General features: G+C 33.1%; 1 protein-coding gene across 1 annotated transcript in view; it reads right to left on the bottom strand.

Annotated features, from left to right (window-relative positions):
* The window catches only part of MAP4K5 (mitogen-activated protein kinase kinase kinase kinase 5), a 112756-nt gene that overhangs the window by 19887 nt on the left and 78565 nt on the right, over positions 1-14304 (bottom strand). The window contains exons 15-23 of the mRNA XM_074365552.1: positions 10081-10139; positions 9015-9082; positions 7580-7622; positions 6790-6943; positions 5773-5870; positions 5568-5609; positions 4607-4691; positions 2168-2247; positions 1811-1871 (exon numbers count right to left, since the gene is read on the bottom strand). Of these exons, the coding sequence (XP_074221653.1) occupies positions 1811-1871; positions 2168-2247; positions 4607-4691; positions 5568-5609; positions 5773-5870; positions 6790-6943; positions 7580-7622; positions 9015-9082; positions 10081-10139 (690 nt within the window). The remainder of the gene's footprint in view (positions 1-1810; positions 1872-2167; positions 2248-4606; positions 4692-5567; positions 5610-5772; positions 5871-6789; positions 6944-7579; positions 7623-9014; positions 9083-10080; positions 10140-14304) is intronic.

Raw genomic sequence — 14304 nt, 5'->3', positions numbered from 1 at the left:
ATAAGATGCACTCTGTGTGACTTTTAAGGCTATTCCCAAAGACAGGTATGAGTAGGGATAAAAGCAGTAAGAGTTAGAGGAAAGTGACCCTATACGTATATAATTCAGAATTGTTAACCCAAACAGAATTGGGTTTAAATCCGTTTTCATAATAGTAATGTAATATATTAATGTCTTATTAAATAAAAGTTAAAAAATGGGGGAAAGCATAATCAAAATCAAAGAGATTAAGTACTCTTTTGAGGACCCTGGCTTTTTAAAAGACATTTACACACAATCAAATAACATGCTCTTCATCAAATATACTTCAATTAAAAAAAATGGCTCTTTATAAGCACTGACATCAGCTCAAATACACAAATTCCTGAAGAATCTCTACTATGCGATGGTTGGTAGAAGAGTTTAAGTTATACACACACACACGGTTAAAATTATGAAAATGACATTTCCTATAATAGGCCACAAATTACTCATCTACCTGTCAGTGAGTTAAAACGGTATCAGCACTGATGCTTTAAAGCGTAAGTAGCTGAAAGGTACACTTAAAAACAAAAAGCTTGACGGCACAGTAAATAGGAGCCCAGGATATAATCATCACACATCTACTGAGATACAGACCACAAAAGAGTATCAAATAAAACCACTGAAAAAAATTTAAGAAAAGGTAAAATAATTTAATTATTCAAAGCAGAGAAAAGAATGAGTGCTATTTTAAGAGCTGATAGCATTAGGATTAGCAAAGGACAGAGAGAAATAATTAACTATCTTGTACAGTGGTCCCTCCATATCTACAGGGTACTGTTTCCAGGACCCCCTCTGGATACCAAAATCTGAGGATGCTCAAGTCCCTTATTCAAAATGGTGTAGTGTTTGCATATAACCTATGCCCATTCTCCTGTATATTTTAATTTGTCTCTGGATTACACATAATACCTAATACAATGTAAATGTTATGTAAATAGTTGCCTGGTGCCTGGCAAATTCAAGTTTTGTTTTTTTTTTAAACTTTCTCGGATTAAAAAATAATTTCTATCTGTAGTTGGTTGAATCCGTCGATGTGGATACAGAGGGCCATACTATTAGAATGAAAGCAAGCAGCAAACCTCTAAAATGTAAGAAAACAGGTTTTGGCAGGTAAGAATTAGGGGGTAAAAAGCCTAAAACATCACCCACCCACCCACAACAACAACCAAAAAAGAAAAACACAAATAACAAAATTAGAATAGGTTGCTCTGGAACCCACTTGCTTACTTATAAGGCTTTAAAGCATTGGTCCAAGTTGGTTAATATGTGGTACAGAATGACATGAACTGTACCAGTGAACACCTGTAATACAGTTTCCTAAGTACTCAGGGTATCTCACTTAGTCCTCATGGCCACGTCATGAGGCCGTTATTGTTACTACCATCCTCATTTTACAATTAAGAAAACAGTGGAGGGACAGTGGCTGGCTGGATCCTCCGATTCATTCCCTTCAAACACTGATTCTCAATAGAAGGAAAGGATAGTGACAGTAATAGGACTGTGGAGAAGTCTGAGTAGAGGGGACAGTTTAAGGTACCAGTCGCTGTCATGTTGCCCAACTGTGTAGTCCCTGAGCAGGAGTAGGAAATACTACTGTTAAGTGGCAACAGGGTCCCTTCTTAAAGTTTCTTCCCATTCTAGATTGGTAAAAACGTCTTCAAGTCTCAAAGCCAACTATACAAGATTACAATTACCCCAAATAACACTTAAAAATAATGTGTATTAAAATTACATTTCTTTGTTTGTCTATGGTTTATTTTTCATATTATTTTCATTATATACATACCTGACAATGACATTAAAGTATTATTGATAACATAGAGCCAAGTACATTTCCGTGGAAATAACTATAAAGAAAAAAAGATTAATTAAAACTCTCCAAATTTCATTCCCTTACTCCTTAACCTCCAAATTCCAACAGTCTGAAAGGGTAGAAAAATAACTAGTTTCTTTCAGTAAAATATCAAAACCTTATGGAAAAAAATCTTTCAAAATGAACATGTAAAGAGTACAGGTTCAACCCTTTAAATAACTTACATCAGAAAAATGAAAACTGAGGCCCATCTACATTGATTTAAAATTAAGACATTCCCTTTATTCAACTGACCTAACCTAAATTTTTTAGTTAAAACTTCGAAATTACCTGTTCCATCGTTGCCTCATGTAGCTCATTGAGATTCAATGTGTAAATACCATCTTCAGTTCCAAAAATAATGTACTGATCTAAAATAGTTGAGATAAATCACCAGAATTTACTATCATTTTCTGAAATTATTCACTAAAATGATGACTCTATATTTTAACGGTATGAAGAGTTAGAAAGCCACCCACCTATCCAAAGAAAAATTATTTTCTAAAATCCATGCCACCCTGTTTACCTGTTTACCTAGAAAACAGTAAAACAAATGCAGCAAGACAGAAACAAGTGACGACTCTGAGCACATAGGAGTTTCTTGTACTATTTCTCTAAATTTTTTGTAAGTTTAAACTTAAATCAAAATACAAAGTTAAAATTATAAAAAAACCTCATTTTCTTACTGTTAAAAATATTTTTTCTGTTATACTTTATAATAGTGGCATTTAAAGCAGAAAATTATATGACCTGTCTTTATGACTGTGTTGAGGTAGAAACAAACATTTTCCGAACACCCTCTACTGCCTAACCTCTGTTTGCTAATTTCCAGACAACCAGGTAGGCTCCTTTCTACCTAGCAACAGGTGAGTGTTATGAGTATTTATCTTATAAATGATCATACTTAGAACCAGAGGTGTTAAGTATCTTTTTGAAATCACACAGTAAGACAGAGAGGTATTTCAAACTCAGATGTATTTGATTCCAAGTTTTTGCCTCTGTGTACTATGCTTCCTTATTTTAAAAATATAAGCCTAAATTTTTTTAAATAAAATTTTTTCAAGTTATACTATGTGTGGCCAATTCATTTTACTTTATTTTTTTTATTGAAGTACAGTCGATTTACAATGTTGTGTTAGTTTCTGGTGTACAGCATAGTGATTCAGTTATACATAAACATATATATTCCTTTTCATGATAGGTTATCATAAGATATTGAATACTGTTCCCTGTGCTATACAGTAGGTTCTTGTCATTTATTTGTTTTATATATAGTAGCTAGTGTCTGCAGATTTCAAACTCTCAATTTATCCCTCATACCCCTTCCCCACTGGTAATCATGTTTATTTTCTGTATCTGTGACTCTGTTTCTGTTTTGTAAATAAGTTCATTTGTGTCATTTTTTTAGACTTCACATATAAGTGATATCATATGGTATTTGTCTTTCTCTTTCTGGCTTACTTCACTTGGTATGACCATCTCCAGGTCTATCCATGTTTCTGCAAATGAAATTATTTCATTCTTTCTTATGGCTGAGTAGTATTCCATTGTATAAATATACCGCAACTTCTTTATCCAGTCATCTGTTGATGGACATTTAGGTTGCTTCCACATCTTGACTATTGTAAACAGTGCTGCTATGAACATTGGGGTGCATGTATCTTTTTGAATTAGAGTTTCCTCTGGATATATTCCCGGGAGTGGGACTGCTGGATCACATGGTAAGTTTACTTTCAGTTTTTAAAGAAATCTCCATACTGTTTTCCATAGTGGTTGCACCAAATTACATTCTCATCAACAGTGTAGGAGGGTTCCCTTTTCTCTACACCCTCTCCACCATTTACCACTTGTGGACTTTTTAATGATGGCCATTGTGACAGGTGTGAAGTGATACTTCATTGTAGTTTTGATATGCACAAATTTTATTTTGCCATCATTTCAGACTTTCAGAAAAGTTGAAATAATACAACAAATTCCTGAATCTCCTTCATGCAGATCCCACAAATGTTAACAATTACTGGTTTTGTTTTTATCCTTCTTTCTCTATCTGTATACACAGTTTTTCTTGTTTTCTGAATTTTTTAAGTTATTAAGTAGGATGCCCCTTTATTCCTAAATAGTTGTGTGCATTTCTTTAAAAAAAAAAAAAAAAGAAAAGAAAAAAAGGTCTTACATAACCACAGTACAATGATCAAAATCAAGGTATATATAAAATATATAAACAAGTTCATACTGTATAGCACAGGGAACTATATTCGATATCTTGTAGTAGCTTATGGTGAAAAAGAATATAAAAATGAATATATGTATATTCATGTATGACTGAAGCAATGCACTGTACACCAGAAATTGACATAACATGTAAACTGACTATACTTCAATAAAAAAAAAATCAGGTTATTAACACTGAAACATTATCTAATATGTTGACTTTACTGATTGAGACTATCAGTTGTCCCAGTATTGCCCTTTTACATAAAAGAAAATCCCATATTATGGTTACAATCAGTTGTGAAGGCTCTTTAGTCTCCTTTAATCAGAAACTGTTCCTATATACTTTTAAATTCTAATGCCTTAAATGAAAACTATTTATTTGGGTTGTTGCAGGTACCTAAACTATTTGTCTCTAAGTCATACTTTTAAAGTAAAAAACCCTCAGTTCACTGATCATAAAGAAACCTTCAATAATAAATATTTTGTTGGAGATATATTAAAGTTCAGAAATCTTACCTTTTGTATCAGGATGTATCCAGGATGTTGCACAATTAATTTTCAAAGGGCAGCCATCAAAAACTTTGGAAAAACAAGCTCCCATCTTATTTATAAAGAAAGAAACATTGACTTATTTGATTAATTTTATATATTCTTAGAAAATAGTAAAGATTATTACAAAATGCTAACCTCTTACTTGCATATACCTATGATCTGATTACAAAACAAAATTCATATTTTGATACAATTTAACCCCTTCTACTAAGACAGTCTCATACTTTTTCCTTCTGTAATCTACTACTTTAGGGCAAAAATATTAAATTTATCAAAACAGCTACATATGTCAATGATACACTCTTGGAATTTTAAGTCATTAATTATCTTTATGACTAACATTTAATAATGTGAAACAATGAATGACTCTATTGAATAACATTATAGTGATTATAATGACAGTAGACCTCTGTAATAGTGATAAGACAAAAAGACTAGTATTTATATTAAACCTTTACTGTACAAAAAGGTACAATTTATAAAGCACCCATTCCTATGACTGGCTGAACTACCTTACTGATAGGTTCTATTGAAGGGCCAGAGAACACAGAAGCTTCCCTGTTCCTTTTCATTGTATATAGTTCAATGTGAAAATGGCTTCAGGGGTAGAAAGATATTTAACCCACATAATGAAGAGGACACAGTACTATTAATAGGATCACATTAAGTTGGCCTTGGTAGGCTAATCTGAGAACTCAACTGCCCATATTTATAAAAAGTGAAACTATCCCAATTCTAACCAATGCACTCAAATTAGGATACATGATTTGATCCACAGTATATCCAAAATCATTTTTAATGCCTTTGTATTTTATGAATCCTTTCTTTCAATGGCTCAAGATACTGGATAGCAAATAAACAATCTTTTGCTGCTTTTCTGAAGAGAGAAAAATTGGCAAGTGGTTCACATAAAAGTACTCCTTACCAGTACTTTTGGGGTGGGCGGAAGGCCATTGATGACTGGTTTCTGTAGGGAAAATAATTTTTAATACTGTAAGACCTCTTAAAGTCTTAAACTTTATACATTTAGAAATCCAGTTATTCAAATTCTTGAATTAAATAGACTATGCTCCTTATATATAAACACAGTATTAATTCCAACTGATCACCAAATGCCTCTTAATACCTACAGGGAAATCTCGCTTGTCCTTTTTTCGTGGTAACTGTGGTGCTTGCGCTGATCCTTCTGTATTGTCACTAATCAGTTTTGAAATACCATCACCATTTCCTAAAGAGAATCATAGTTATAAGTTGAAAGACCACACAAATAAGTACCTTTCTTGGAAAATAATTTCCCCTTTCCCCCAATACATTTTCCATTAGAGTGATCCTTATTTGGGAAATTCTCCCTACTGTCACATGAGTTAAAGTGTCTTTGGTGCCTTTCTCTAGGTTCTGCAGAGGTACCACTGTATCTTTAGCAGTGGTCTTAATCCATGAAAACAACAAATGTGTTTCCATGTTGGGAGAAAAATGAAATCTGATCTACTAATACTGATAGTCAATACCTTCCATAATTGAACTTCAATGTACCTTTTTGAGTCCTATCTCCCAGTATATACCTTTCAAAAGCTCAAAATTCAACCATACTAAACTGTACTTCTAATACAATCTAGATTTTCCTGCTTCAGTGCATTTGCTCATTCTTTCTTGTTCTCTAAGGTCTGTCAGTACTTCCACTTACTGAAGGCTCACCAAGCCCTTTAACACTCTGCGACGGCCCACCTCCTCTTTCCCCTATCCTTATCTCCCTCAGAGATCTCTTGTCCTCAGTTACATATAGTTACTTATACTACAGGAGATACTTATACAAACTGTCTTGTCTGATGTTTTGTGTACATGGGTATAACTCCTGCTACAGACCCTGAACTTCTAGAGGGCAGGGACATCCATTCGTCTTTCTAGATCCTATAATATTTAGTAAGGGGTCAAATTAGGGTTGAATTGGATTGAATCTATTTATAGCCCATCCATGTGGAATTTTAAAGAAACTTCACAAAGCTTTAGATAGCAGTAAGACTGACTAAAGAAAAAGACGTTCTTTAAAATATAAACAAAATGTCTTTCTTTTCAGTTTTCACTTTATTTACCCAGATCACAGTATCTAGCTGTATGCACTCCAGGGCTGCTGATACTGCTAGCCGTACCGATAGAGGAAGTCTCGGCTACAGGACCACAACTTGGGCTACTCTGTCTTCTGAGAACTTGGGGAGCTTTGTTCTCTGAATCAGGACAGCGTTTTACAGTTGATGATTTTTCTTCATCTGGAAAGTTGTCTTCAGGGTAACTATTTATCCTTGGCTAGTTAGTAGTAAGACACAAAAGTACTTTAATAAATTTGGATATAAAATATTAACTAACACTTTGTTATTATTATGTATCAAAGATTTAAGGGGAGGAGAACATGCCTTTTGTTTTCCTTTTGTATAGTTCAATTCACTGGACCAAGTAAGCAAGGTAAGCAAGAGCTGAGTTATTGTCCCAACACGACTACGAACGTGCCATGTAACTTTTAATCAGCCTTAACACAGAACTGACAAAATTTTTATAACCAATAAAATTATATACACAATCCACAAAATACTTGATAACTAGAAACAAGCAAGGAAAATGACTTAATGAAATGACTCTAGTGAAATGTCCAATGCAGCAGTAAATGAGGATTGTAAATGATGAACCCTTTATCTGCTCTCCACGTGGTCAAGTATTTTCTCAAATGAGTATTTTTGCCTTTTTCTAATAGCTATTAAAATACTGTATTTCTCATGAAATCTTCTTTAAATATATATTTTACATCTTCATAATACACTCTTGAAGAAATCTGTATTTATCTAAAATATAGTTAAGGGAATTTTGAACAAATTCAATAAAACTTTTAAAAATCTATTTTATTATTTAAACAAGGATTTACTGTTGAAAATCTTTTCAGTAGCTCACCTTAGGAGGTAGGGGAGGTGGTACTGCACGTTGTGAAGTTGATCTAATACAGAAAAAAATGCAATTTAGATGGTGATAAATGACCGTAACACAAAACACAGAGGCAGCATTAAATGTGCATTAAAATTTGCTTATATTCGGGGGATATAAAAGACAATTAGATCATAGTAGAGTACTTTAAAATCTACAGGAAGACTTAAGATCTCATTCTGTCAAACTGTATTAGCATGACTATAAAATGGAGTTTTTATGAAGTCTTTATGGTATGCTTATACACTTAACATGTAATAAAAACTAAATTAAACTAAATAATAAAAAAGAGATTCAGAATTTTATAGTTGGAACCCACAATGAATCAGGTTCAAATGGCTGTATCACCAAACCCTTTGCTACTCACTCCAGTGAGGGGCCGTAGATCAGCAACATTGGTATGACCCGGAAACTTTTATAAATATACCCCTAGAACTACTAAATCAGAATTTGCATTTCACCAGTATCTCCAGGTGGTCCTCTAAGCACATTAAAACTTGAGAAGCACTGATATAGCCCACTGGTTCCATACATTTAACCACAGTCACTGCAATCAATTGGGAAGCTTTCAGGATTCTCAGATTCCAGTCCCCAAGATTATATTCAATAGCAGGGGTTAGCAAACTTTTTCTGTAAAGGGTCAGAGAGTAAATACTGTAAGTTTTATGAATCATATGGTGGTCACAACTACTTAACTTTTTGTTGTAGTGTGAAAGCAGCCACAGAGAGTATATAAATTAATGAACACGGTTGTGTTCCAGCAAACCTTCACTGATGGACACTGAAATTTAAATTTCATATAATTTTCATGTGTAACAAAATAACACTCTTCTTTTGATTATTTTTTTCAATCTTTAAATAATGTAAATATCATTCTTGTTTGTGGGATGTACAAAAATTAGACACTGGGCCAGATGTGGTTTATAAGCCATACTTTGCTAATCCCAGATCTATAGGCTTAATGTTGGGGGGTGTCCAGGAATCTGTATTTTCAAAGAACCCTCTAGGCAATGTAATAGGTTTGGAATAACTCATCAGGGCCAGCCTTGTCACTTAATTGTTGAGGAAAGACATGTCTAGAATATGAAGTAACTATATTGCAGAGATGGAATTGGGGTTTTCGACTCCTACTATAGTATTTTTTCCCACGACATAATGTAGCTCATCTTTCAGTATATTAACATTACACATACTGTATTCTGATTTAAAGAACAAACCCCAAAACCTTAATGATCAACACATGATGCCTTCTGGCAGTTAAAAAAAAAAAGCCATAAGTTTTTCACTGACAAGAGGCACCTAAGCTCTTATAAGAAGAAAAATTAAAGCTTATTAGAATAAATCACTCCCCTACTAAATACTGTTCTTATATAATCAAGTAAAATAAAGTTAAAAAACAACTCACTTGCCAGTATTTGCACCATCAACAAAAGGATTCCACCGGAGCACAAAGTTTGGATCTGATGACACTCCCTGCGAAGGTTAAAAAAAAAAGTGTTTAAAATGTTACTTTATAATGGAAATTAATCATTTAATTCAAGAAAATATTCATTGTCATGATTAGCATCATCTTGACTTTCAATTTTTAAATCTACAGCTAGATTTTCTGTCATTTGGTATATTTAGGTCAATGACTCAGTACCAGTGAAAGAAATTCTGTAAACATACTAAACATAGTTTAAAATGTGACAAGCCCTCTTTACCAACATGCTAGTATATTCCAAAGCAAAAGAGAAAAACATAACTTTGAATAATGTGCATCACTACTCCACTAGCATGGAGAACTAAACACCGTATTATTAAATTATCATTAATTTATTGGTGCCCCTATTTTTTCCAAATAACATGGAAATTAAGAATTTATTGTACAGTAATATACACAGTAAGAAGATCACCACTTCCAAATGTTAAGGATGAAGAGATCCATTAATAGAAGACAATTACTCTAAAAATGATACTTTTACTAAAGTTAAAAATAAAGTGGATGTTAGGATAACATCTAGGCTGACTCTAATAATATCTTGCTCGAGCTATTGTTCTCACCTTTAATATAAAGGTTAACCAAACAGTAATCCCAAAATAAGAGAAATGGTAAAAAAAAAAAAACAAGCTATGTTAACAAATAAATATTAAAAATAGTAAGGCAACACAAAAATGTTCTACAGACTTAACAGAATCAATAAGACAAAAGATCTTGAAAGCTTAAAGTTGAGCCTCAAATTCTATATATTTAATAACTTTATACGAATTCTTCAAAAGACTCAGAAGGATCAAAACGCATGATTAAAATGGCATATTACACATTGTACTCTGGTCAAAATAAAAGATTTTTCAAACTTTAATGTGTGAAATACATTATCAAAATTAATGCTTTGAAGAGTATATTATTTTGTTCTTTAGTCAAAGTATACGTAACTATAAATTTTCTCAAACTTTAATGTGTAAAATACTTTAAAAGCCATAATTCCTACCATTTCATCCCGTGCTTCCGTTTCTTTTCTCAGAGGAGGTTCAAATTGTAATTTGTCAACTGTAAAATAGAACAGATATTCACAAATTCTATTTTAAAGGACTAATCTGGGAAATGTAATGAGAAGCATGTGTATTGGGGAGCCAGGGAGAGAGAAGAGAATAAAGAAGAAAAGACAAAAAGTTGTTTTTTTTAAAACTACAAGAGTACCCCTTTCTTTATGCCTACCAAAAGAAAGTAACGATTTGGTACCTTCCTAACTACTCTTCTTAAGTCTTGGTTGAGTCAGGAAATTAAATAGTACTTTTTGTGTATTAGAGATTTTAAAAAATTAATTAAAAGTAGATGACTAAGCAAACACTTTAAGGATGTTTTTATCTAGACCAAAGACTCTGTTTTTTTTTGGGGGGGAGGTAAATTGGGCTTTTATTTATTTACTTATTTTTAGTGGAGATACTGGGGCCTGAACTTAGGGTCTTGTGCTTGCTAGTCATGTGCTCTACCACTGAGCTATACCTTCAGACTCTTTCTTGCCACTAATTTAAACTAATACTTTATGGCAGGATGAACCCTCCAAAATTACCTATAATTATCTAAAAGGAACAAATGATATTTGTCAAATTAAATATTACGATGGCATTCAGGAATCTAATATTATGTTTTGCTAAATGTGCATTTTATTTGGCCTAATCAGACTAATTTTAGAATTATTCCTAATATTGAAAGAGTAACTTCTTTTATAAGGAATATCCTATAAATGAGAGAAAAGGATGGGTTATTATCCACTCAAAGTACACAGAACTTAAAAATTCTAAAATACAATGTGACTAAGAGACCAAAAAATTAAAATTAAAGTACTCACACTTGCATCATAGACACAAGTTTCCTAAATACAATCTTGGTAAACAAAATACACTAAAAAAAGTATTTTCAAAAAAGATCCAGTTGTCCTTATTCCTAAAAACATGATTTGCAAAGCAAAACAGAGTACTTACATAAATCATTACATTAGACAAAAACTATAAGTTATAAAGTTTTCAATGAAAGATATTCCGTAAAATACAGTATCTGCTTTTCAAAAATAATGTAAAATAAGAAGCAGTTGTTCATTAGTGACTGACTTAACATCATTTTAAAACTTGTTAATTAAGAACCATTACTAGAATTGGCAAAGAATCACTTCACTCATTTGAGACAGAGATGAGCTGAAGATTTTTTTTTGTCACAACTAGAAATATTGGCAAGCAGGTCTAGAGAAGAATTATAAAAGACATAAATATTGAAAGGAAAGAAAATAATCACTTTTAATAAAAATTATATACTCAGCAAATTTCAAGACTTAAAAAATTACTAAAGAAAATGAGTTTATAAATTTGATTTAAAGATATAGTAAAATATCAACTGCATTCCAGTATCAGTGATTGAAAAAAAATTTTCAATTCTACTTCTTTTATAACAGTATAAACATTTAAGATATTTTACTTTAACATGTAAGAAAAGCATTCCTTAAAAAATTAAATTTGAATTATGACAAGCCTATAATTACTGCAGCCATGACTTATGGCAAAGAACACTAGCGTCTCCAATATCACTGTTCTTGGTGGCAGACTGGACTCCAAGTTGTTTTGTTTTGCTTTAAAAAGAAATCCTGGCAGTACCATCGAGTGTATCTTTGGCCTATAAAAATATGAAGGTGGGGAGGTCCTCTAGTATATATTCTCATTTATCTCCAAAAGATGTTACCTGTTATAGGTATAATGCTGCTATAAACAACTACAACACGTAACACAAATATGTGAGTGCATACACCCTATACAAAGCAACTGTTTTAAGGCAATGGATTACACCATAGGGTTGTAATCTTTGAGAAAAGGGAAATATATGGTGGTAAGACCCCCATTCACCCTGGCTTTCTGCATGGGGGCACTTTCTAAGAAAGTGGAACCCAAAGAGAGAGTTTCACTGGGTGCAGGAAACAAAGATTGGAGTTCGGGGCTGCTTAGGCAGTGGGAATTTGAAGGGAAGAGTACCACAAATGAGAAAGATGCATTAAGAATGAGTTCTAGAAATATGCCAAGTGTTTCCTTAAATCTCTGGTGGCATACTAAATTGCCCATGAGCAAAGCAAGATTATTCAAAGTATGACAGAATATAGCTAACACACTGCCATGAGCTGAATGGAAGTTCTGGTGATCACAGAGTAAGAGGAAAAGACATGAGCTTCCACCCAGAGGAAAGGCCTTGCCAAGTATTGTAGTAAAACCTGACATGGGCCCTGAAAGGATCAAGATGACCTACCGGTTAATTTATGATTTAAACATTCTTTAAAATAAGACATCAAAATCAAGACAGTCAATGTTGTATCGTAACATCCAGGATACAATAAAAAATGACTAAGGACTAGGGATGAAGTTGAAAAATAAAAATCATAACCAGTTAAAAAAAATTAGAAATATACTCAGAGATGACACAGATGTTAAAATCAGCACACCAGGACATCTATTTAAAACACCTATTATAAATATATTCAAGGATTTAAGAGAAAAGATGGACATAATAAGCAAACAGATGGAAATTCTCAGTAGAGAGATTAAAACTATATATATATATGTATGTATGTTATGCATCTATGTATGTATGTATGTATCTATCTATCTACATCAATGAAAGTTTAGATCCAGAAAATATGGTATCTGAAATAAAATTCATTGATGAGCTTAAACAGCAGACTGAACACTACAGAAGAAAAGATCAATGAACTTGAAGTCAGGGCAACAGAAACTAAACTGAAGTACAGAGAACAAAAACACCTTATGCGTGTTTAAAGGGGCGGGGGAACACAGCCTCAGAGACCCGTCAATCAACATCAAGTTGTCTAACATGTAATTGGAGGAATCTGAGGCAGAAAATTTTAAGAAAGAGTGGCCCTAATTTTTCCAAATTTGATGAAAAATATCAACTCATAGATCTAAGAAACTCAATGAACATCAAACAGAACAAAAAGAAAAATGCACCAAGGCACATCACAGTCAAATTGCTAATAAACAAACAAACAGAAATCCACAAAAGTTTCATAGTACAGTACCTATTACAGATCCAAATGATGAACTTGGATATTTTCTATTTTGTGCCTTAAAAACAAATCTGAATTGATGTCATGGATTGGGTTGCAACCTGCAGTTTAAAAATCCCAAAGTAGAGGAACATATGGTGTGTTGTACTTCAGATAATTTTTCATAAATAGTGTTCCTGTCAACAAAGGCTTTTGTTTTGGTTATCACAGGTCTATTTCTAGGATGGATCAAAGTTTGTTTTAAAGGTTCAACTTGAACAATGGCTGAAAAAGATTGCTTGAGTTCGTGTTTCCCATCTGGGAAAACTCTAATTACTTATCTAGGAAATACTTCTCTAGAACTGTTACTAAGGAGATTTGTAAGAAAACACATCTTCCTCAAAATCTCCATTGTCTTTATCATCCTCAGTCTTCAGGTAAGAGAAAAGGACAAATGAAATTTTCAAACGTAAGCTGGGTAAATTTCAGAAATTCTTAGACCTCTTTAGCCTAAAGTGTTTTCCTGTTTGTTTGTTTGGCCTGAATGACAGTAAGGTCAGTTCTCGCAGGAGTCCATTAACTCTCTCCCAGTGAACACAAAACCGAGTATCTTAAATATCTAGAAATACTGCCCCTCCAACTCCAGTTTCTACATTATTAAAGACTAATATAGCTGAGTCTTGTATAGTACATAGTTTTATACTCAAACATGTCCAAGAAGCGTTTCTTCTGAAATAACCTTTAAATGATTTAAAACTCAGAGACTGCCTTCTGGAAAACTGCTTTCTAACTTCAATAAATAGAATCATGCCAGGTACTCTAAACAACTAACACAATGGTTAAAACAGAGTGATGATCTATGGCTCTCAATTACAGCGACATGGGCCAGTCTAAATCAATGCAAGATTGTCTCCGTAGGACATCTCAAACTGGAGATGACAAAGAATCTTTAGAAGCAAATGACTGCAAAAAGAAGACAGTTTCTACACAAGTCTGTTGAATCAAGCTGATGACAACATGAAATCAATCATCTGCCCAGACCCTTGGAACAAGATGACCTGAGACACTGGCTGTCATACTTTAATGTGCATATTATAGTTCTTTATTTTTTTAGCTACCTTTTTTCCCTCCCTGCCATTTGAAGGTTTGGACTGTTGACAGACCCTTATTACC

The sequence above is a fragment of the Camelus bactrianus genome, chromosome 6 (genome assembly GCF_048773025.1).
Source record: "Camelus bactrianus isolate YW-2024 breed Bactrian camel chromosome 6, ASM4877302v1, whole genome shotgun sequence".
Taxonomy (NCBI): Eukaryota; Metazoa; Chordata; class Mammalia; order Artiodactyla; family Camelidae; genus Camelus; species Camelus bactrianus.
Note: the sequence above shows the minus strand (reverse complement) of the source record. Positions and strands in the feature narration are given on the sequence as shown.